Below are 22,498 nucleotides of genomic sequence, written 5' to 3'. Positions count from 1 at the left end.
GTTAAATTACAAGGCAAAATGTGGAAAGTATGCAAATCCATGTGGAGTGGAGAATAAACTTGGAATTAGAATACGTGCCGTGTTTGAAGGGGAAAATAATTGTATTTATTTATTGATTTCATCTTAATTTACATTGCACGACCTGTTGAAAGTCAGCCAATCATTTTATAACTAAATGTAATTATTATGTATTATTATTATTATTGCGTTAGCAAATATATAAATGATTGATTTTGATTTTATATAACAATAGGCTCGTTCAACAACACGCTCTGTAAAACCGTGAGTCAACATTTAGTGAAATACGTCATTATATGACGGCGTGATGTCCATGTTTACAGCGGTGGCAGCGCTCGGTGCGTCATGGGATATGTAGTTCTTCCCATTTGCTGCGTCGCACAACAAAAACTGGAAAAACAACTAACAAAAATTCAACTTAACGAAACGAATAAGAGAAATTGTGTTTCAAAAAGTGAAATATTTTTGAAATATAACAATCCAGACACGTCTTGATTTGAACAGCTGCTGTTTACTGGGCTATTTTGCCTTTTAGAACAGTCGAAAATCTAATGTAATGTACCCAGATAGGTGGAGCATGTTAAAATTAATTCCCTCACATTTGTGTTAAAGTGTGCTGATTGTGTTCTAGATATGCTCAGTGCACCTGAAGGCTTCAGTGACCATGCATTGATACCTATCAGTGCATTGATACCTGCTGACGTGCTGTCTAACCATCTACCAGTGAACTCGGCTGCACCATGGAGAAGCACTTCCACCTGAACACGCCGCTGCTGGAGAGCATCAGCATGTCCAAGCGCGTGGGCACCGCCGTGTACCTGAAGATGGAGAACGCACAACCATCTGGCTCCTTCAAGATCCGCGGCATTGGACACTTCTGCCAGAAGGTGAAAGTATCTAATAACGCCACTTGTTTAAAGACAACAACGTTGCTATTTCTAATTTCACCATGATTCTTCTCTGCAGCTCGCCAGGCAGTCCGCGGGACTCGTCTGCTCCTCGGGTGACACTTTCTACTCCGACAGACCATCTTAAATAAAGTATTTACTCAACAATAACAATCGGTGACCGTAATATAACAAACTCTTTTTTTTTTTTCTAGCTGGTAACGCAGGTATGGCAACCGCCTATGTAGCCAGCAAAATGGGAGTAGCGGCCACCATCGTGGTTCCGTCTTCCTCCTCTCAGCTGGTCGTTCAGAGACTTCAGGATCAGGGCGCCACCGTCAAGACTGTGGGGAAGGTGAAGCAGAACGTTTAGACGCGGGAACGCTCTCGAATCTGTTTCCACCTGAACACAAACGCCTCCATCTTAGGTTTGGGACGACGCCAATGCAGAGGCCTTGAGACTGGCCGAAACGGAAGGGCTCACCTACATCCCTCCCTTTGATCACCCCCTGCTTTGGTACAAACATTTGCTGCTGTTTAAATTTGCACCCCCCCCCCCCCCCCACCCCCAGTGCAATTCATATTATCTCTCCTCACAACGCACCCAGGGAAGGCCATGCCGGCATGATCGCCGAGGTCGCAGCATCTCTGGGCGCCGGCGTGAAACCCGGAGCTGTGGTGGTGTCCGTGGGCGGCGGGGGCCTCCTCTGCGGGGTCGTCCAGGGCTTGAAGGATGTGGGTTGGACAGACGTGCCCGTCATCGCCATGGAGACAGTGGGAGCCGACTGCTTCAATGCCGCGGTCAAAGCCGGCAGAGTGGTGACCCTGGATGACATCACCAGGTTGAAGTTTCAATCAGCTCCGAGCGTTTTCCTGGCGGTCAGGGAGAACGGCCTCGCTGACGTCGTCCTCGTTTTGTCTCCCACCCCAGTGAAGCGAAATGTCTCGGAGCGAAGACGGTCTGTGAGAAAGCCTTCGAGCACAGCCGAAGCGGCGACCTCACGATCATTTCTGAGCTTGTGACGGACCGGCAGGTTCTGCAGGCCATGGAAACCTTCCTCGGTCAGTGTCTTTAGTTTAAACGTTCCTCAAGCCTTGAAATGGCGACAGACGTGATGCCGTTGTACTTCATTGAACCCTGGCGTGCACGTTTCCTAGATGAAGAGCGCGTGCTGGTGGAGATGGCGTGCGGCGCAGCGCTAGCCGCTGTCTACGGTGGACTCATAGGAAGACTTCAGCATGGAGGTAACTGCCCCGGCAGCGTGAAAGGGGACATCCGAGCACGTCCCGTGGCTCTTGGCGGTCCGGTGTGTTAGGCTTAGTGGCGTCTAGTGGCGAGGAAAACTGCAGCAGAACCTAAGTTGCCCCCCCTAAAAATGTAGCATGGTGGAATCCTTAAAAAGACAAAGATATAGATACTATCTATATCTTTATCAAAGGTCCTGTGTGTGTAAGTTAATCGGGTTTTGTTCCGCCTCCATTCAGGTCAGCTGCCTGCGGTTCTGGGTCCTCTGCTGGTCGTGGTGTGTGGAGGCAGCATGATCGACACCAAGCAGCTGGCCGCCCTCAAACACAAACTGCAGGCATAAACTGTAGCAGCGATAATGCATGTGCTTCTGTGTGATTGGTCAGTATGGCTGGTTGGCTGTTGGATGGGCCAATGGGAGAGATGTCTCTCTAAGGCATGTAAAATATGAAAAAGCCAATTAAGTTAAAGCCTTTAGATGTAATAGTTGGGAGAGCTTTTAAATAAACTCAGCTCAACAAACTATTACCAGGTTCCCCCACATGGTGGCGCCGCAGCTCGACGCTGAGAATGTAAACCAGTCAACTTCTGAATTTCGAGTCAGATACGGAAAACGTAATGGGGAAAGAAAGCTTTTTAGTAATTGAGAATTGCTTGACAGGATTTAAGTAAATAAAATAAATAACATTCCGCATCAGCACTAACAGAGTCCAGCATCTAAGGCTCGAGAAAATGTGATAAATGTTCATGTGAACAATGAAATATGAAATATGAAATATGTCTGAATACTTTGGATTATTTTCTCCAGTGCCGTCACATGTTTCAGATTTTTCCACGTCATTTTAAAAGTAGCAGTCCCATCGGTTTTTGGCATAAGTAGGAGGCGTTGCCATGGAAACAGCTCCCCACCATCCTGCCTATGCCAATAGAAAGTGTTGTATTTTATAACATGTTGCTTGTTCTTAATTTAATGTCATAAATATATGATGAATATCTTCTGAAGATGTATAAGATACTATCTGCATTATTAAACGCCCGCCATAATTATTAAATTACAGCAAAGACTATATAACATTTAAAATGTAGACTTTACTACTGATGTTTGCTTCTAGTTTAATAAGAGCTAATAAAATAGCGTCGCAGTGAGTTGGAGTCGCTTCTTTTTCTGCACTTAACATCCTGCAACGCTCTTAATGAGAACGTTAATGGAAGCAGGTCTGATTTCATTTCCTCCCCATGAAGTAAAAGCTGACATAAAGATACCTTTCCTGCCTTTATGGCACGCTGCCCTCGTTCCGGGGTGAGAACCCTGACCCCTGAGTGGGTGTAAAGTTTGTCGTATTTTTCTTTCTGGTCCTTATACACACAACTGCCTGACCTCAGTGCTCCCATTGATCGTCCATCGCTGCATTGAACAGAGAACAACCTCAAACCCACCGTTGCTTTTGCATGTAAAATAGATTTCAAAATCAAAGAGGCCATTTGATGTTTAGGATTTGTATTGAACAAAAAGTGACTGTGTTCCTGCAGCTCAGTATTCTGTGCATACAGATTCAGAACAAGTCAGTATATTCCCAGCTACGAGACGCCTCTTATTCATTCAGCACATGTGGCCGAACACATTTTATCCTGCTCCTCTGAATGACTGATTTTTCCAGCAGCGGCTGGCTGAGTGTACTGAATGAATCCCAGCAGCAGCAGCGTTGATGCCTGCAGCCCAAGGTCATGCACGTGCCAAGGTCATGCACAATGCTCATGATTGTCAGCCTGTCGCACTCCATGCGGAAGAAAACTCAGACATCTGACGGGAGGAAATAAATATACACGGATGGTTGCTTTGTGTTCGACCGCTCCTCTTCTAGAACCTATAGAGGTGGATCTACCTGACCGCAGCTCCAATGTGATTAGAGCAGCCCGTGGGACGAGGCTGCTCATCGCTATGACAACAGGAAGGTGCTGCTTTGATGAGCCCGAACAGGCATCTGAGCAGAGCTGCAGCTAAAAATAGCACCAAGTAAACAGGAGTGAATAGAGAAGAGAGAGAGAGAGAGAGAGAGAGAGAGAGAGGATGAATCAGCACCACTTTGTTGTTTTGATAAACTGGTTTAAATTCGTAAGGCTTTTGTGGTAAAGCGTATCAAAAATGACCAAACATGATGAATAGAGCGGCTGTTTTGGTGTGATCCAGAATTTTTTTTTTGTAGGATTTGGTTGTATTCAATGGAAATGTTGGACCTGCACAAATATACTCTGCACTGAGTGCCGCACTTCATTCAACCCCGTTCAAGCCGTCTAATTAGGGTGCAACAATTTAGAGCCCCATGAGTTACCCCCCCCCCCCCCCCCCAAGGCATCCTGAACGGGTCTCTTTACTCCTCAGCCTTAATCACGAGCCTCAATGCTAAACTCTGACTGAATTTATATTCAGTGGCGCCAACTATTCTACATCTGCACTTTAACCAGTCTTTCCCATTTAGATGAGCCTGTGTGACGTAACTCTAATTGTTATTGAATAATAAGCGAGTTCGCTAAAAACATGTTAATAATCAGTTTCACATGGAGAAAAAAAATATTTATCGATTAATGTTCCTCTTCTATGGTGTAATAAAAGTGTAAATTATATCTTAACAATATCTTTTTTCAACCGACGTCGTCTCCAGATTATTTTTGCGGACTGTACCACTTTTGAATCCCCCCCCCCCCCCCTTCACCCCTCCTCTACTCGCCCCTCTTCACTGCTTGCTTTGGTTGAAGCCAAAACAGAACATCATGGCGATTGACGGTAAGTAGGCTAATAACGACTCTCCTTCTGCTTTAAGCAATACACAGTACGCGTATTAAAACACGTTACGCGTAATAATACACGTTTTTAAACAGCGAAGTGGAAAGAGATTCGAGGAGACTGACGCTCGGTCTCACTGCTTTATGAGAAAGTTTTATTTATTTTTTTATTTTTTTATGTTTCTCAATTCGCAGGACGGGAGTGACGCGCAGGATGGGGCAGCGCGGGGGGGCAGCGCGGGGGGGCAGCGCGGGGGGGCAGCGCGGGGGGGCAGCGCGGGGGGGCAGCGCGGGGTGCAGCGCGTTGTAGACGGGGGTGCTGAAAGGACAGCTCCGCCGTGCTGAACTCCAGCAGCGCGTAACGCGTAACGTTTGGAGTCGGCTCGCCCTTCTGTAAAGCGCGTCTACTTTACAACTTGCTCTGTAAGGGGGGTTCGAAGCTCACCCAGGTTAAACATCAGGACAGTAAACTTTGCACTGCTTTTGATTCTTTTTTATTTTTCTGTGTGCGTGGGATCCCCCCCTCTGGTCGTGTTCCGGGCTGCAGGAATATCAAGATCTCTCTCTCTCTCTCTCTCCCTCTCTCTCTCTCTCTCTCTCTCTCTCTCTCTCTCTCTCTCTCTCTCTCTCTCAACCCAGCCGGTCAGACAGATGGCCATCCGCCATGATTCTTAGGTTCCTGCTGAACTGTGGGCTACGAAGGCTAATCATGGCCGCCAGCTAATTGGCTTAGCTGAAGATTAGCTCTGGATTCACTTCCTTGTTCCTTTCACTTTGGCAGCACTGATTTGACTGTGCATGACTGTGCCCACCCAGGCCCACCCATAGCTCCGCCCCTGGTACAGTGGCGACAGATAGTAGGATACGGTGATATATGAGGCGGCATCTATGCTGAAAAAGATCAAAGCATCGATTTGGCTGCTGGTTACACGATGAGAAACGACTGTCGGCGGCGTGGAAACGAGCAGCCAGCCCTTCGCTGCACTCGAGACCACATGCAAGCGTTATTTTTTGAAAAGCATGGTGTGCGTGGTGAGTGGAAGAGGAGTGAAGAGCGCAGAGCTCTTCCTCCCACACACAGCTGCTCTATCGATCTGTCGGGCGATACGGATGATTTTCATGTAGCAGCTCAACTTCCAATCGCTGTTTATATGCAGGAAGATTCATGTCGTGTTTTAGGCCTATTTCCTGCAGGAGCCCCCGATTTCTGACGACAGTCTTTCAGCATTAGTAAACCCGTGTTTTGAGTAGCTGGACTGTTGCACGATTTGGTTCGATACCCAAGCGCTTTGAATCGAGTCTTGGATTTCATTTTAGAAAGTAGAAAGACAAGTCAAAGTAAAAAATAAACTCCTGTCAAAGGTTAAAGGCGTTTTCTTTCAGTTCAGGCCTGGAGGCAAAGCCTTAAAGGAAAATGGTGACTAAAACTGTGCGTTCGTCAGTCGCTTGTTCAAGTCCGGCATCGAGCCTTGTTGCATAATTTATTTCTTGATCTGTTGAGTGGAAAAGCTTCCTCTTGTGTGTCTGTGGATGGAGTCTGTTTCCTGTTGCTCCCGTCGTTCCACCTTTAGAGTAGCGCTTTCAAACATTCACACCAGGCCTGTATGAACGTCAGCCGACGGCACACTGGCCTATTTGAAACCTCAACCTGTAGCGGGTCCCAGAGGCAGCCTCTCGGCTTTCTAGGGATGGGGGGGGGGGGGGGGGCTTCACAAGTGTGAGTAACGTTTCTGAATTAGTCACCTTCCTGAAGACTGAAACCATGGTGAGATCTTTGTCAATTCTGGGCTTTATTGTAACCATTCAAGAAGGAGATGAGCGATACTCTTTGCCAAAGTTCAGAAATTCTTCATTCAAAGCGCTGAAAGCAGCCAAAGGAAAAGGACCCCAAAGCTTTTCTTCTGCTGACTCAGCAGGTGCAGCTCTAAAAGATGCCAGTTTGTCCCAGTGTTATGCAGTGAGAGTTGTGTACCTAATCAGGTGAGCTGTGGTGTATTAATGCTGCCCTGTTGTACATAAATGGACCCATCATTGCTACAGTGCTATTGGTTAAAGCCACATCTTGTACACGGACTCCTCCCATCCCGCCAGTCCCTGTCCATGTCTTATATCTGTGTTGTTTCTGTCCTTTTCTAAATGTTTGTCAAAATGTCCTGACATATTTTTTTTTATCTGTCGCCACGCTGTGTGCTTTGTCTTTCGCTTCCGTCCATCATTGGTGTGTCTCATTCAAACTGCGTTGTCTTTCCAGGTGGCGAGCGTAACTGTGGAGTACATGAGCTCATCTGCGTCAGGAAAGGTAGGGCAGATTGGATCAGAACCCCAACACCCCCCTTCCCTCTACCACTATCTATCTATCTATCTATCTATCTATCTATCTATCTTTCTATCTATCTATCTATCTATCTATCTTTCTATCTATCTATCTTTCTATCCATCTATCTATCTATCTATCTATCTATCTATCTGTCTGTCTGTCAACCTACATTGGGTTGTAAATGAATTTTCAAATTGTGTCAGGAAAAAAAACGTTTTTAATTTTGTTAAATTGCAAAATTGGGATTTTAGTAGAATGGCTTCGGCCCGCTTTCCCTGTCCTACCCAGTAACAATTACTGCAGCCAGTAATTGTTAAGCTGACTCTACACTGTAATTTGTCCTCTCCCATAGTAGGGATTTATTCATTTCCTGCTAGATAATTGCACAGCAATTTGCACGCTCTCTGTTGTGGATTTATATGAACTGATTAGAAGACTCAAAGTCCGTCCGTGCGAGCAGAGCGCTGCGTGCTTCTATTGTCATGGCAGCTTTCGTATGCTGGATGGAGATGCCCTTTATGCCCACACACTTAAAGCAGATTCAGAGGGCGCTTATTATCACACTGTGCTATTGGCTGAAGGGTCTTGGTTGTGAAATTGCGTGTCATAATTCGTGAATGGCTAAAATAAAAGGTCAGAGAGTTGTGTGCGTGGAGGTTTGGGAACGTGGGCGGACTCGTGGCTACACAATACAGGCTTCAGAGCTTTGTCTGAATGTGTGGGAGTGTGAGAGTGCTTCTTGTCCACCTGTGGAGTGGGTGGGTGTCTTTGTGCTTTTGAGATGGTGGAGTGCATTTTCACGTCTAGCATGGCAACTGTTTCCGTGTGGACAGAATCCAGCAGACACCAAATTAGCAAAGTTATTTGTCACCAGTTGCAATAAAGCCCTTAAAGAAATGTTCTTATCTTATCTTATCTTTGATTGTCTGCGTTAGGATTCATCATCTTGTGACGTCCCTGACTTTTCGTTGTTCGGCTCGTGAAGTCAGAATTAAATATTTGGTATTTACCAAAGTGTGACAGTTGTCCTTGTATTTAATCACTTTGAGTTTCCCATGTTGTACCTGAACATGTTGCTATGGCAACCAACATTCTTTTTTCTTTTTTTCTGACTCTCCATTCTGCCTCGTTCTTTCCTCCCTTTTGTTTGGAACTGATTTCCTCTAAAGATCATTATATATACCTTTAAAACAAATTGGACTCGGAAAACGGCTCAGTGGTTCTCTGTTGTTTCAGTGTCTCCAGAGGTGCTGGGGTTTCTGACAGCCGTCGGACTCTTCATCATCCTGATGACCCTCTTGTTCTGGTACCTGAACAACAAGCTGGCCCTCCAGAACCCAGGGAGCCTTCAGTGCCTCGACGACTTCAGGAAAAAGGCTGAGCTCCAAGGCGAGTCCGCGTCAAAAACATGTCGGTGCTTCTGCGATCCGGTTTTCAACACAGCCCAGTCGACAAATATGATTTTATTGGAACGTAAAATGCTAAATTACTACTTGTTGACACTGTTTTCTGTAGATTTAGGCCCCGAGTAATATATAAAGGTTATTACTCTATAACAGTATGATGCTGTCTCTGTTTGGATAGGATTAGAAATGAGACAATAAGGGGGACAGTGAAGGTTAGATGTTATGGAGACTTTGATGGTTTGGACATGTCCAGAGGAGAGACAGGGACTATGGCGGTAGAAGGATGCTGAGAATGGAACTGCCAGGGAACAGGGCTAGAGGTCGACCCAGGAGAAGATACATGGATGTAGTGAGGGAGGACATGAGAGTGGCTGGTGTTGGGGAGGATGATGCAAAGGACAGGGTGAAGTGGAGAACGTTGATTTGCTGTGTTGACCCCTCACGGGACAAGACGAAAGTACAGTAGTAGTAGTAGTAGTAGTAGTAATAGTAGTAAATTGACACAAATTGTGATAAAACAAGAAAAAAAAAGTATGATAGAAGGAAAGGCCAAGCTTTTGTAGATGAAAAGTATTTGATTATTTTTGTTCTCTCGCTGGAGTTGTTTTAAAGCTCTGCTGCCCCTTGTTGGAAGAAATGTGAAACTGCAACTGATGTTCAATTGTATATACTACAGTATATATACTGTGTATATATATACATACACTGTATATTTAGAATTCAACATTGTTTTCCATTTTTGCTACTTAATGGTCAAACACTAGAACTACACAGAATTTCAAACCAAATCCAGTAGATTTAGCCTCAAAATGATCACAAAGAAGATAATCAATAATTGTTCTATTAGAGATTAGAGACATGACAGGATCTGCTGAACTCATCGTCACATTGACATCCTACTGAATAATCTGTAACTGTACATTCAAAATGGAATGGAATGGACACGTTTCAGTGTTGACATAGTCATGCTTGGAATAGATGATGAGAGACAGGAGACGGTGTCTCTGTCTGCTGGACAGCTGCAGATTTTATCATTTGAATTTCAGAACTCCTAAATATTTGATCAATCAATCAATCAGTGTGTCTCACAGTAACCGGGCCGCCTTTCTTTACCCCCTTAACAGACAAGGCCTACTCCACTGCCGACCTCCGGGGCTCGTCGTCGGACAGCGAGGATGAGCTGATGGGTCAGTATCAGGAAGCGGTCAGCCGCTCCCAAGGTCTCCGAGGGGGGGCAAAGGCGGCCGCTAACAGCAAACACACGGGGGGGTTCCGCTGGGAGAGCCGGCAGAAGTACAGCCGCCTGACCGCCGATTACGACGGCTACAGCAGCGAAGCCTCAGCCGACGACGGTAGGTCCATCCTCGCAGGGCCGCTAAATAACGCGGAGCATTATTCCTTCGATGGATTATTAGAGATGCCCCCATCGCTGCGGTTAGCATGAGGGAGTCGAACAAACATGAACGCTGCACACACACACTGCTACACACTGTCAGTTCATCCTGAGAGGTGATCAAAGAGAAGCTCTCGTTCAGCACACTCTCCGTGGGAGGCTTGTGGAACAGTCACAAGGTGCGTTGCTGTGGTGATGGATTGCAGGCAGATTTCATCATCAACAGGAGAACTCCGGCACTGACCTATTTGGATCAGCCTGTTATTCCTCTGTCTAAAAAAAAAAGTGTGCGTCTTACATTACATCATGCAAACTTCATCAGCTTAAATTCTTTAGTGCGCGTCGTGTAACTATCGTCATGAAATGTGCTGCAGTAATTATTATATAGGTCCATTGAGGGAGGAAGAATAAGAGCATTTTTAAATTAATACAATATTTGTTATCGTTACCTCTCTTGTGGTTTAAGCCCTTACAATTAAGCTGCAGCGGCTGGTTAGCTTAGAATACACAGCTGGCCTTGTGGAATAACACAAATCTGAGTGACACAAATCTGGGGAAAGCTGGAAAACTGCTTTGAACAAAGTGAAGTGACACGAACAGATTGACAGCGAACAGGATCACGCAGACTAAATACAGTTAAGAGACAATGACAAGCAGGTAGGACGGAGGACAGGAACACTGGGGGGGGGACACACAAGAAGGATGCGGCAGTAAACTAACGTAGACGATAGACAAGGAAACGAAGCTGAAGACACGGACCAAAGAAGAGACAAAGGAGCAGGAAACGAATACAGAAATGGAAAGACGCCAAACAAGACAGAGACAAAGCCAGTCCACACTCAATTCTCCTTTCAAAATAAAACAGGAAATGATGAGTTACTGCAAATACAGAATCACAACACTTTGTTGGTATAAACAAAACAACAACAAAAACGGAATAATTATGTGAACACAAGTGTTTTATCTCCATTAAATATAAAGAAATATAAAGAAAGGTAAATTCAATTACATTTTATTTATATAGCGGAAAGTACACAACAGAAAGTAATGTCAAGTCAACGTGTGCGAGCACATGCATACACATTCATTGCGTGTTTGTGACTCCATTATTACAGAAAAAAACCCACAGAATTGTTATGAAAGAGCTGCAACATGCTGCGTGTCTCATCACCACTAGATGGTCCCTGCAACCAACAAGAAACAAGAGACAAAATATTTTAGGATCATTTTAATGACATGATCCCCATGTCATGGCAAACAACTGAAAAGAATGTGGATAAATACTTAGACAGCTTTGCTTAGAATTTTCATGCTGTTAAAAGAATCCAATCAGATTTTTTTTTTCCAACGAGTGCTTAAAAAAATGTGATTTTAAAAATGTATTCTCTCGAATATAAGGAATACCTTGTTAGAGTGAGGGGGATTGGTTTGTGTCTGTGCACTGTTTATTGATATAAACTCCAGGCTGATATTTCGCTGTGCTTCTGTTATTCCTCAAAAGGTTTAGCAGTGATCTCACACCAGCTTTGACATGGAGCCCCTCCAAAATAAAATAAATTACTAGAAATTTAGACTTTCTCTCCATCGTGTAGCTGAAAGACGACATTCTTTAATTTGGAACGCGCTTTTGAAAACATCTGAACATCTCTCCTTTTTTTCCCTTGACTCCCGCTGCTGCTTGCGTTTGTCTGCGTATGAAAGCGCTTTATCCTCAGGACATAATGTATTATACATGAGCAGGATTGTGCCGAGGTTGCAGAATCAGGCAAGAGCGGCACCTCAAAGCAATCCCAAAATAGGAAGTCAGCAGCAAAAGAAGAGATAATTGGGGTTTTGTCTGGACAGGCTTCCTTTCTCTCCTCTATGGCTTTTGACAATGATTTCTAATATCTCTCGTCCTGAAGTCTGACTTTAGGAAGTTCTGGTCAAGAAGACGTACTTTTGTTGTTGTCGCTGTTGTTTACTTTGCCTGGATAGACGTTTACTTCCCAGCAGCTCGTAGCTCGAGTGATTTATCTCTCAGTCGGCATTAAGTGATAATCAGACTGTTACAATCGCTGCTACCGTTACTGATCACTTCTGATTGACAGACATGAAGTTGTAAGATCGCCCCCCCCCGTATTACTGTCACAGAAAGAGCAGTTCTCATTTGTCACCTAAAATATTTGCACCTGAACGTTTCACCGTCAAGATTCGCAAAGCACAAACTGTTTTCCCACCTCCAGAGGTACAAGAAGACAAAACAAGGTGACTGCCAGTACAGAGGGGGTGAAACTCTGAGGGAGGGGGGGGGGGGGGGGAGACGAGGGGAGGAATGGTAACCGTCCCAATTAGTGGGCTGGAGAAGAGTCGTGTTTTTACTCATAGCGGCTTCCATCAAATCAACCGCCCCCAGCTCAGCCGGAAAGGGCTGCCAAAAATGGATGTGCCCCTTTCATCAAGCCCTCCATGGCACTTATTAAGACGCCGTTGCCTCTATCCTGCCACCGTTACATGTCAGGAGGCGTCTCGCTGATACAATGAAGAGTGAAAGTCTCAAGAACTCGGGAGGAAGCTGAAACTGCATCACAGCGTTGGCGTTCTTTCTTTCTTTCTTTCTGAGACTGGGGTTTAAAGCTTCGCCTGCGTCCCTTTGGGAGCATTAGCATCGCCTGCTCAATTTTCGTGAATCCAAATTGGACAAGGGAGGCAGACTTTAGAATGCAGCTGACAACACTCGTCAAGGTTCTTTATAACGGGCCACCGAGCCTCATTCTTTGCCTTCGGGGCAACTGAGTCGTTTAAAAATGTGAGAGGCATGAAATCTGCGGAAGATTAAGAAGTATTCAGTTGAGTACTTTATTAAAACATCCTCATGTTTTATTTATCCTGTGTATAAAATATGCGATATAAATAACGTGCAAAACAGACATTGAGCAGCTCTGTAAGGCCGTTTGAATGAAATGTCTGACATCACCCTGATAAAACCGAACAAAAAAGCTGCACATTCGTTGTTTGATGCGTTTATTTAATTAATATTTCATACAGTTTACACATCGATGCCCTTATTTAGAATAAATGCAACAAATCAGATTTACGAGTGTGTGTTTTTAACTTTCTGTTTTACTGCACCTTCCTCGGGGAACGACAACGCTGGCTTTTCATTATCGTCATAATCCTTCCAGAAAATTGTTACGAAAGGGCGAAAATGAGCCAAAGTGTTGTTACTAAACTATTTAGGAGTAAAGATTTTGGCTTGTGGCGGCTGCAGATGAAACATCTCGGGATCAGCAGACGTGATGACATGTCTCCATTCTCTGATGAATCATTGTACCAAATGTCATGGCCATCCCGTCAACGACACATTTCACACTGGAACATTATAATCAATCTGTCCCAGGCACAACCAATCAATTGATTAAACATTGCCTTTGCAATGACTAAAAAGTAAAAGAACCGCAGCTGACCTTTCTGATCGTATTTATAATGATTATATGATGTAATAATCTGTCTACTATTGGGATTCTTTGTCTCCGACTTAACCAGTCAATTGCATCCAGAGGATGAGACGCACCCCCCCGCTGGATGAGTTGCAGCCCCCTCCTTATCAAGACGAGAACGGCTCTCCGAGGATGTCCTGCACGCTGTCGGACCTGGGAGATGCCAAGTGTGACCTTTCCCATACCAGCGGCAGTCCCCACTTGTCCTTTGACAAATGCCCCAGTGAGGGTAGCGATGGCCCCGAGACTGAGAGTTACCTCAACAAGGGCTATGAGGAGGACGTGCCCAGTGACAGCACCGCCGTGCTCAGCCCAGAGGTAAAAGCTGGTGATGCAAGTTGTAAAGGGTTTTATAGCACGCTAAACGTTTCCCTGGTTTCTTTAGGACATGTCAGCACGAGGATCAGCGGCTCGGCTCCCGAAAGGTTACGAACCGGATTCAAAATATGGCACCCTGGATGTGGTGTTTGACTTTGACTCAGAGGACCAGCAACTCGCTGTCACCGTCATGGCGGCGACGGAGCTTCCTGCCTCGAAACGCACGGGCAACATCTCCTGGCAGGTCCACCTGGTGTTGCTGCCCACCAAGAAGCAGAGAGCCAAAACGGGCATCCAGAAGGGCCCGTGTCCAGCCTTCACGGAGACCTTCCGCTTTAGCCACGTGGAGTCAGAGATGATCGGCAACTACGCCGTCCGATTCCGCCTTTATAGCGTGCGCCGTATGAAAAAGGAGAAGGCGCTCGGAGAAAAGGTGTTCTACCTCACCAAGCTAAACCTGCAGGACAAAATGTCTGTGCCGGTCACGCTGGAGCCGTGCGGCGCTCTCACGGTAAGTGGGATCGACAGACAACAGCGCTTCAAACACTCCCATAATGCACTGCAAATTGCTGTTCCTTGTTGATTGATCTGCGGCGTGATTGGACAGGAAGTCATATTTTATAGTTTGGAAAAAAAAGTTACATTTCAAAACCTACAATCAGCTATTTCTGTATGATTTTATTTTAAATTGGGGGAATGAAACAAGATTTATTTCATTTCGGGTTTCTTTCCTGTTTGCTGAAATGATTGCAGCTCTTTTAATACACATTGGAACAACACAAAGCGGTTTAGCAGCTGAACCATGAAGAACCTGAGGATCAGCTAGCAAACATTAGCATATTTTACCAGACATTTGTCAGACCTCTAAGTAATGGATTATGTTTATCTGCACCGTGGACGGGGGGGCAGCCATTAATCTGCCCAGCTAACCGGCTTCAGGGATGCCTGTGCTTCGCCTCCAAAGTCAAGGGACACGTCAATATTCTAAATGCTTGTTTTCAGGTCGGTGAGTCCCAGGTCAGCCTCTCGGACATGACGTGCAGTGAAAGCGCCTCATCATTCCAGTCAGCCAGTCAGACTTCCACACCGGAGATCCTCGTGGGCCTGGTGTACAACGCCACGACCGGACGTCTCTCCGTGGAGATCATCAAGGGCATCCATTTCAAAAACCTGGCTGCCAACAAGCCACCCAGTAAGTCCTCTGAAACACATTTAGTCATCTCCCCACAGAGTGTGAAGAGAAGCAGTGAAGCACGCGAGTAAAATGTATCACAGGGAGAAAGAATGACTTGAACGTGTGCGTATTGGATCGGATGGATTTATGGTCAGGGAGCCTCGCAACAAGCTATTGTTTCTCTATACCGAACTCCAATCACAGAGGTGTATTCTAATATATATGGATGTCATCTTAAAGTTAATGTTCCAGTGTAGAATCAATTTATTTATCTTAAATAGAGTATACAAGTATAAAGTATAAAACATTAGGAGTAAAAAAAAAAAGGTCTTTACTTTATCCAGTTCACCTTTGACGGAGAGAAACGTCCGGTATGCACAGCTCTTCTAAAAAAAAGAGAGAGAGACTGTTCAATCTATTCCAGCTTTACTGCCGGCGTCTCGGCCGTCTCCTGGTTTGATCTCTGCTTTCCTTCATTTCCTGGTTAGCCTCTTCAGTCAGTTTCCAAAGATCCCAGTAGCAACAAGTGCCTGTTGTTGAACTTTGAGAAATGTTGTTGGACTTCTGACCCTGTTTCTCTTTCCTTGCATCTTCTTGAATGTCTGCACCTGAAACTCTCTCACCCTGCTACGTTTTTTTGACATCTCGGTCCATTGTTTTTCTTACTGCTGTCCAACCCTTGTTGTCAGACGGACTGTTCTGTTGCCTAAAACATTTAATAGGTGGACAGGTTTATATAATCAGAGGTGAGTGTGTCCCTGCTGAAAAGTGAGGTGCTAGCAACCTTTTCCTGCTACCTTCATGGATGTGCCAATCAAACAAAAGGCATTTGAATTGATCAGCATTTAGATTCTCCCTTCATTACTTATTATTAGTTTATTGCTTTTTTTTCTCAATTTTGACATTAAATCTTCATGTAACTCGGCAAAAAAAAGAAAAAATAAATTTTCTCTCTTTGCTGAACTAAAACAATTCATTGACATTTACATTTTGCACACTTTAAATTTCAAACACGTGTCCATGAAGATAGCTGCTCGTCGTAAACATGACCTTGTTCTTGCATGCGGCGCAGAAAGCCCTCTCTGCTACCCGTGTCTTGTGTTTGTGCCGAGTCCTTCATGCTTTCCACTCAGAAACGACGCGTCTCATTCCGACTCGCGCCGACTTGCTTGTGTCCGTTGGCCGGCTGGAAGGAAGGAAATCGCTGCGCATCGCCGACTGCTTTCTCCAGACAGCAGACTTTATCGTGCTTTAGTCGTAATCGTACATTTTCCACCTCGGCCTAAAGCCCTTCGGAACAAATATAGAGAAGATGATTTAAAAAAAAAAAACACACACTTGTCCTCCCATTAATTGCTGTGTTTCTTTACCCACAATGCTCTAGGACTAAAGACGAGCTGCCAGATTTTGACATTGTTTTGCTTTCCATGAGTAGCACATCCACATAAATGCGTCGTCTTCAAATTGCTTTTAGAAAATAGTCACATCTGGTAACGCTGGAATAAAAAAAAGAAATCTTTGTGCAAAATGCTTATGAAGGCCTTGATTGACTTTGTGTCTCTACAGAGTGAAAGGAACGTGGTGAGACGCAGAGCAATTTCAAAGCCCCCTTTCTATCACTTCCAAACAGTCAAGTTAATCATCAGTCACAGCCCCCCCCCCCCATTCAGGAACAATACCAAAGAGCCATGAATCACCGCTACTGACCACTTAAGACACCCACAGCTCCACGGGGCCCATTCAGCAGCAGTCAGAAAAGAAATCAAGGCTATTTTTTATTTTTTTTTACTGTGCTTTTATGTCAAAGAGAGCAACCGAAATGTGTGATGCGAGGCGGTGAACCAGGCGCTGGAAGGCAGCTGGCACTCGACAGCATGAAAGCAGCAGCAATTCATTCCTTACACTCTCAGACGGGGACATAATACGGCGCATTATTACGGAGCGCGCTTGTAGGCGAGGGGCGAAACACACTCGCGGAGATCCATCGTGATTGCCAGCCTTATCTCGTTTACTTTCAGCGACATGACTTCTGCATCAGAATGAGGAGTGAATGCTGAAACACTCGGTAATGGCAGTAGCCCCCCCCCCCCATTTCCTCTTCAGTGTTAAATGTATGAGATTTATTGGGAATTATAATTTCTTCGGGGGGAATATGTGCCCATTTACAATAAAACCGATGAGGAATAACGTCATGGAGGCCGAGATTAGCGGAAATTGAACTGCTTTGTACTATTTCTAAAATGCTCGAATGCCGACAGCATAATTAGATTTCCTTCTTAATTATACGGCTCTTGAGCTGGATTTCATTTTTTATCCATAGCGGAATGTTGCCATTGTCACAGCGCGCGCGCGCGCGTGTGTGTGTGTGTGTGTGTGTGTGTGTGTGTGTGTGTGTGTAAGAGAGAGACACCAGTCACTTCGTTTATGCTTTTGAACGCTGGGATTTGTTTGCAGCCAGCATGCAACTCCTCCTAAATACAAAATCTGGGACACTGCTTTGGGCTGGAACATTCTGGGCACGTGACATGACATGACATGACATGACGTAACGTCAAAGTCAGAGAAATTAATAGTAACTCCTGCAGGATTCTCTTAACAAGGAGCAATCGTTTCGTCACGTATTTTAGCAGCGGTTCTTCACCTAAGCACAGACAGATGGATCGCTAACTTCGTCTCGCCCATTTTTATCCGCGGCGCTATCCCCTATTTTAGCTTTGATATGCAGTCGTTGCATAGCAACAGGACTGAGGTAATGCTGCTTTGATTCCTCGCCCTGCTATCAGAAACAGCTGCGCTTTGTGTTTGATCAGGAGACGGCGCGCGTCACATGCGGCCGTGATCCGATAAATCACGTGCGGGTTTCATTGTTCTGAGAGCAGATGCCTTGTGGGGGAAACGCGCCGTACTTTGATTCAGGTGCAGGAGGCGAAGACAAAAGGACAGACATAAGGATTTTGCACAACTGATAATAGCATTGCTTTTACTTCTAAGATATAGCTGGGCAGTTTAAATCGTTTCAAACGTTTTAACATGATGTCCCCTCTATCTGTCCTCACCGCCTGCGTCTGGGACAGACACGTACGTCAAACTGACCCTGCTGAACTCCATGGGCCACGAGATGTCCAAGTGCAAGACATCCATCCGTCGCGGTCAGCCCAACCCCACCTACAAAGAGACGTTTGTCTTCCAGGTAGCTCTTTTCCAGCTGTCGGATGTCACCCTCATCCTGTCGGTCTACAACAAGCGCAGCATGAAAAGGAAGGAGCTGATTGGCTGGATTTCACTCGGCCTCAACAGTTCTGGGGAGGAGGAGCTCACCCACTGGACTCAGATGAAAGAGTCCAAAGGACAGCAGGTTTGCCGCTGGCACAGTTTGCTGGACTCCTAGCAGCATAACAAGCGCAGATGTGCATCGTCTTCCCAGATGTGGGAAGACGAGGAATGCGACGGACGTCCAGGGAACCGGGGTCGGTTAGCACAAGCTGCGGTTTCAGTTGTTGCTGTCGCCTCCACAGCGGCGGCAGAACAACAAATGACCCCGCATTTTCGCCTTTGTGAAGTTTGCACAAAAATGATCCGATGCAATCGCGTCACCGCCGTCCCAAACGTGAACACGGTGAAAGGTGTGACGAGGCGAAGCGGCCATCGCTGCTCACGCCATCCATCCTGTTCATCGTATGTTCTGATCAAATCAGAGAGAAGCGTGCCCCTTTCAACTGTTCACCTCTTCAAGGTCACTCAATGACCCTAAATCACCCCCAGTGTGTCCACTGCAAATGTATTCATTCAGGAGCCGCCACCGATTGTAGGCCTGTTGACCGAAGGTCAAGGTAGAGGTCGCCAGTTTTTCCAACATGTGAAGAATGAGCTTGCGGATTCGAGCTGAAGTTCCAGACACTCGTGAACCGCTCTCTTTCGGCACTGCTAATGCGAAGCTTCAAAACCGCGACTGAATCATTTTAGACACATTTGTCGGATAAGAGTAATTGCATGATATTTATGGCAAAACTCCCCGTTTGTGAGATGCATCCAAGTAGAGAACGTCGTCACGGTTACCATGGCGGTGGTCTTGTTCTCCAGATTTTCCATCCATTGATTCAAAAGCCACACAGACGTTCAAGGTCGCATTTAAATTCGTCTCTCGATTGGAACAACGCTGCAGCGGCAACGCAAACGGGTGCAAATACCCGTTGGTCTTCCAGCTGCTCCGGGCGCTAATGGCCGGCTGCTGGCACGCAACACTCGCCTTGAGGTGGAGTCAGCTTCATCCATTTCTTGGACTGAGAACACAAGCAGGCAGCGAGCTCGCTGATCTGAATCTGTGATTGCAGAAAGCACACGGAGCCACTCGGACGGCGCGACGTTCTCACAGGAGCCGCAGCGCAGCGACAGGCAGAACGGTTTCTTCTGTTCATGCACAACAGAGAATAAATGTTATGCTCTTTACTGCGCCTGTGGGTGAGGTAAAGGTGTGTTTGGGGGGGCATGAGGGAAGGGCGTGGTACATAGATACTTGTTCCTTTTCTTGTTGAATGTGACAGTTTCTGAATTTAATTGCTTGTGTTGAGAACAAATTGATCCTGATTGTCTGCCGTACACTTTCACATATACGGTAAATGTTTTCTTATCTATTTTTGTATCAGTAATGGGGGGGGGGGGGGGGGATTGTGTCACAACAGTTAAACGGTGAGTCGAACGTTAGCCAGCATAGATGAGCAATACTATTTGGGATAGCTCCTGTTGTTTAGCCTTTTATTTATTTGTTTATTATTTATTTATTGGTGTCATCTTTCCTGCAGATCTGGGAATGCATCTCTCTCTAAACCGGGAAGGGATGATGATCTCATGATGATGATGATGCTCAGCCACAAAATTATCTGTTTGTCAGAAGCACAGACTTTACAGCACAACAGTGAAACACAGGGTGTAATAGATTACTTACGTAGAAGTTACTTAATTGCACAAGTGGAGAGACGTCACATATGCAAAGCCAAAAACCTGCATTTAAAGAAATGAATTGTTTTTGTTTTGCCTTTTAACCTCCGACAGAATAATTTGAGCGTCCTTGTAAAATCTGTTTTTATGCATCGTTTATTTCTGCAATTCACAGAACTACATCATGGTGAAAGGAATTAGCGGGTGAAATTTGACAAGAGATAATAATAATAATTATAACAATAATAATCCCTGCAGCGCCCCACACACTGCTAATACTGAGATCGATGTGCCACAGATTACCTGAATGTTATAATCAGTTCACATTTGTAAAAAAAAAAAAGAACTGTTGTATTTCAATCTCATAAACAAATGAATACCTTCTTAAATTAAATTCCCCTGTTGTTGTTGTTTTTTAGCTTTGAACGTTTTTATCTTGACAACACATCCAAAAGAAGGTTTTACACCAAAATTCAAGAATTTCATCAGCTTGGTGGCATCTAAATGTCACCATATTTTCCTGCAGTTGTTTTTTTTAGTAATAGGTTTAAGTCATTATAAATAAAAATGCTAGTTATACGGGGGCTCTTTATCTGGCTAATCTTCCACTGATGTGTTCTTGCTTGGCAACATTTATTCTTCTTTATTCTGCTTTTAACTGGTGGGGGTTTATGTCCTTTCTTTCTTTTTTAAAGTTTGGAACTGCCGATGCCGTATACGGCACTGCTGCCTTACTATTTTTCAATCATCAAACAGTGTCTTACTGAACTTGTACTTTTCTTCTGTACTGAGCTTTTGATTTGTAAAATGTCTTACAAATTAATTTACGATAGAGATCATTTTCATGTGATGATATTGTTTAAAAAAAAAGAACAAAAAAGTAAAGAGGTCCTTGTTGAGTATTTCTTTTCCGCTATACACAGACGCGTCAGTAAAACTCCCGCATCTCCACAAAGCAACCAACAGGTGGAGCAAATATAGCATTTTGCTGCTTATTTGCTCGTGATTGGTGCGTTTGAAGTTATAATGAGCCATTATTTACTGGGTGACATTCAAAACGATTAGGACCCACATGAATTCTACAAAGTTTGCGTTGGTGAGCAAAGATTCCCTGCAGCTCTTTTGGGGAGTGGTTGATGCACACGACGGTGGCTCGTTTGAAACTGCTTTTGTGGGTGAAAGTGCAGCCGTTGGGCGTAAGGATATTTTAAAATCAATAAAATGGTGAGGCTGTAACATAGTGGGACACAAAGAAAGCATAAATAATTCTCTTGTAGGCACAGAAACTACAAAAACACGAATGTCGTATACTCATTATACCCAATATGCCTTCTTTACTTGAGTCCACATTAGATCATGTTTGTTTTCCAAATAGAAGAGGAGAAACCCGAGTGTTTCCTCATCGCTTGTTGTTTTTGAGCAAGTTCTACTTTCGATGCCAAGACAGGTAGCGACTTCAAAGCGGTGGCTTTCTTTGTAAGAACAGTTTCTGTCTGACCTGGCAACCCTGCTTTTTTGTGATGTTGGCACAAACCTAAACCTTTCCTTGGTTGTTTTTTTTTTATTGTTATTTCAATTTTACGGGGCGGAAATGGTAAAGTAAAAAAAAAACAAGAACAAGATCAGAGACATAATGCTTTCATAATTAACTGTTCTCAGGAACATTCCTCAGCTGAACACAGAACAAAGCGCTGAGGGGGGGGGGGGGGGGGGGGGGGAATGCTGGAAAGTAAGATTCAGTGGCTGCTGCTGAATCAAAGGGGAAATGCATGACAGATGAGAGGGGCTTGCTCCCCCCCCCCCCCCTCTCTCTTTGTCGGTCACATCCCTGCAGAGCAGATCTCCAGCACATGAAAAACAAATGTTAGATTGCCTTCACGTGGAGTTGGAATTATGGCTACTGGAAAGCCATCGCACAATATGTGGCCATATACGAGTTTACAAGAAATAATATGAAACAATTACCACAATTCAATGTTTCTTTTCCATTAAAAATCTGATATACTTTTGATCTAGCTGCAATACGTTTAGTTTATCAGCAGGGAAAGAAAGCAGAAACTATTTCATACGTTTTCCAAGTCGTTCAAGAAACAATTACAGAAGTTTCAATTTCCTGCTGCCCTTGTTTGGGTCTGTCAGTTCAGACATCAGCTGTATAATCACTAGCTGATTACATCCAATAGGATGGTGATATTCCTCTATTGTTAGCACGCTATCTCGCTGCCCAGCCTCATCGGTCTCAGCAGAGTCATCGGCCACCACAGCCACCAGTGTCTGGATACAATGGGGGATTTATCTTGCTGTCTCTGAAGAGCCTAAAGACTCAGATTAATTATCGCACATCATCTGCTGCAGTAGGTAACCATCACTGAAGCTGAAACGTATCTAGTTTATCAACAAAGCAAGACATTTGTGACTTTTCCTACAGACAAAACTGTTTGGAATTCAAATAAACTTGAAAATATATTTGGCAAATCTTATGCTACCGCAAAATATTAGCTGCAACCAATCCATCCATTTTATTGTATACGAGAGGGTCGCAAT

The 22,498-nt window shown here is 44.8% G+C and overlaps 2 protein-coding genes across 2 annotated transcripts; both read left to right on the top strand.

Annotated features, from left to right (window-relative positions):
* The first annotated feature begins 758 nt into the window (after positions 1–758).
* sdsl (serine dehydratase-like) lies at positions 759–2,494 on the top strand. Its single transcript, XM_068752200.1, has 8 exons — positions 759–905; positions 985–1,021; positions 1,121–1,260; positions 1,334–1,422; positions 1,514–1,747; positions 1,837–1,967; positions 2,064–2,150; positions 2,391–2,494. The coding sequence occupies exons 1-8, from the start codon at positions 759–761 to the stop codon at positions 2,492–2,494; spliced, it is 969 nt and encodes a 322-aa protein (XP_068608301.1).
* A 2,426-nt stretch (positions 2,495–4,920) lies between these two features.
* syt14a (synaptotagmin XIVa) lies at positions 4,921–18,407 on the top strand. The gene is made up of 9 exons (XM_068752043.1): positions 4,921–4,933; positions 7,184–7,231; positions 8,486–8,659; positions 9,780–10,007; positions 13,574–13,845; positions 13,913–14,356; positions 14,848–15,037; positions 15,688–15,765; positions 18,094–18,407. Exons 1-9 carry the CDS (start codon positions 4,921–4,923, stop codon positions 18,405–18,407), a joined length of 1,761 nt encoding a protein of 586 aa, XP_068608144.1.
* The last annotated feature ends 4,091 nt before the right edge of the window (positions 18,408–22,498 follow it).

This window comes from Brachionichthys hirsutus, chromosome 18, assembly GCF_040956055.1.
Source record: "Brachionichthys hirsutus isolate HB-005 chromosome 18, CSIRO-AGI_Bhir_v1, whole genome shotgun sequence".
Lineage (NCBI taxonomy): Eukaryota > Metazoa > Chordata > Actinopteri > Lophiiformes > Brachionichthyidae > Brachionichthys > Brachionichthys hirsutus.
The sequence above is the reverse complement of the archived record's forward strand: the minus strand, read 5'-3'. Positions and strand labels throughout refer to the sequence as shown.

What these genes read in the sequence shown, in the direction of transcription:
- sdsl (XM_068752200.1), top strand. Translation starts at nt 759, where the DNA reads ATGGAGAAGCACTTCCACCTGAACACGCCGCTGCTGGAGAGCATCAGC. An exon ending in TTTGATCACCCCCTGCTTTG is followed by an intron (nt 1,423 to 1,513) that starts GTACAAACATTT and finishes CAACGCACCCAG; the next exon opens with GGAAGGCCATGCCGGCATGA. An exon ending in GGCCATGGAAACCTTCCTCG is followed by an intron (nt 1,968 to 2,063) that starts GTCAGTGTCTTT and finishes CACGTTTCCTAG; the next exon opens with ATGAAGAGCGCGTGCTGGTG.
- syt14a (XM_068752043.1), top strand. An exon ending in GCTCATCTGCGTCAGGAAAG is followed by an intron (nt 7,232 to 8,485) that starts GTAGGGCAGATT and finishes CTGTTGTTTCAG; the next exon opens with TGTCTCCAGAGGTGCTGGGG. An exon ending in CGAAGCCTCAGCCGACGACG is followed by an intron (nt 10,008 to 13,573) that starts GTAGGTCCATCC and finishes CGACTTAACCAG; the next exon opens with TCAATTGCATCCAGAGGATG.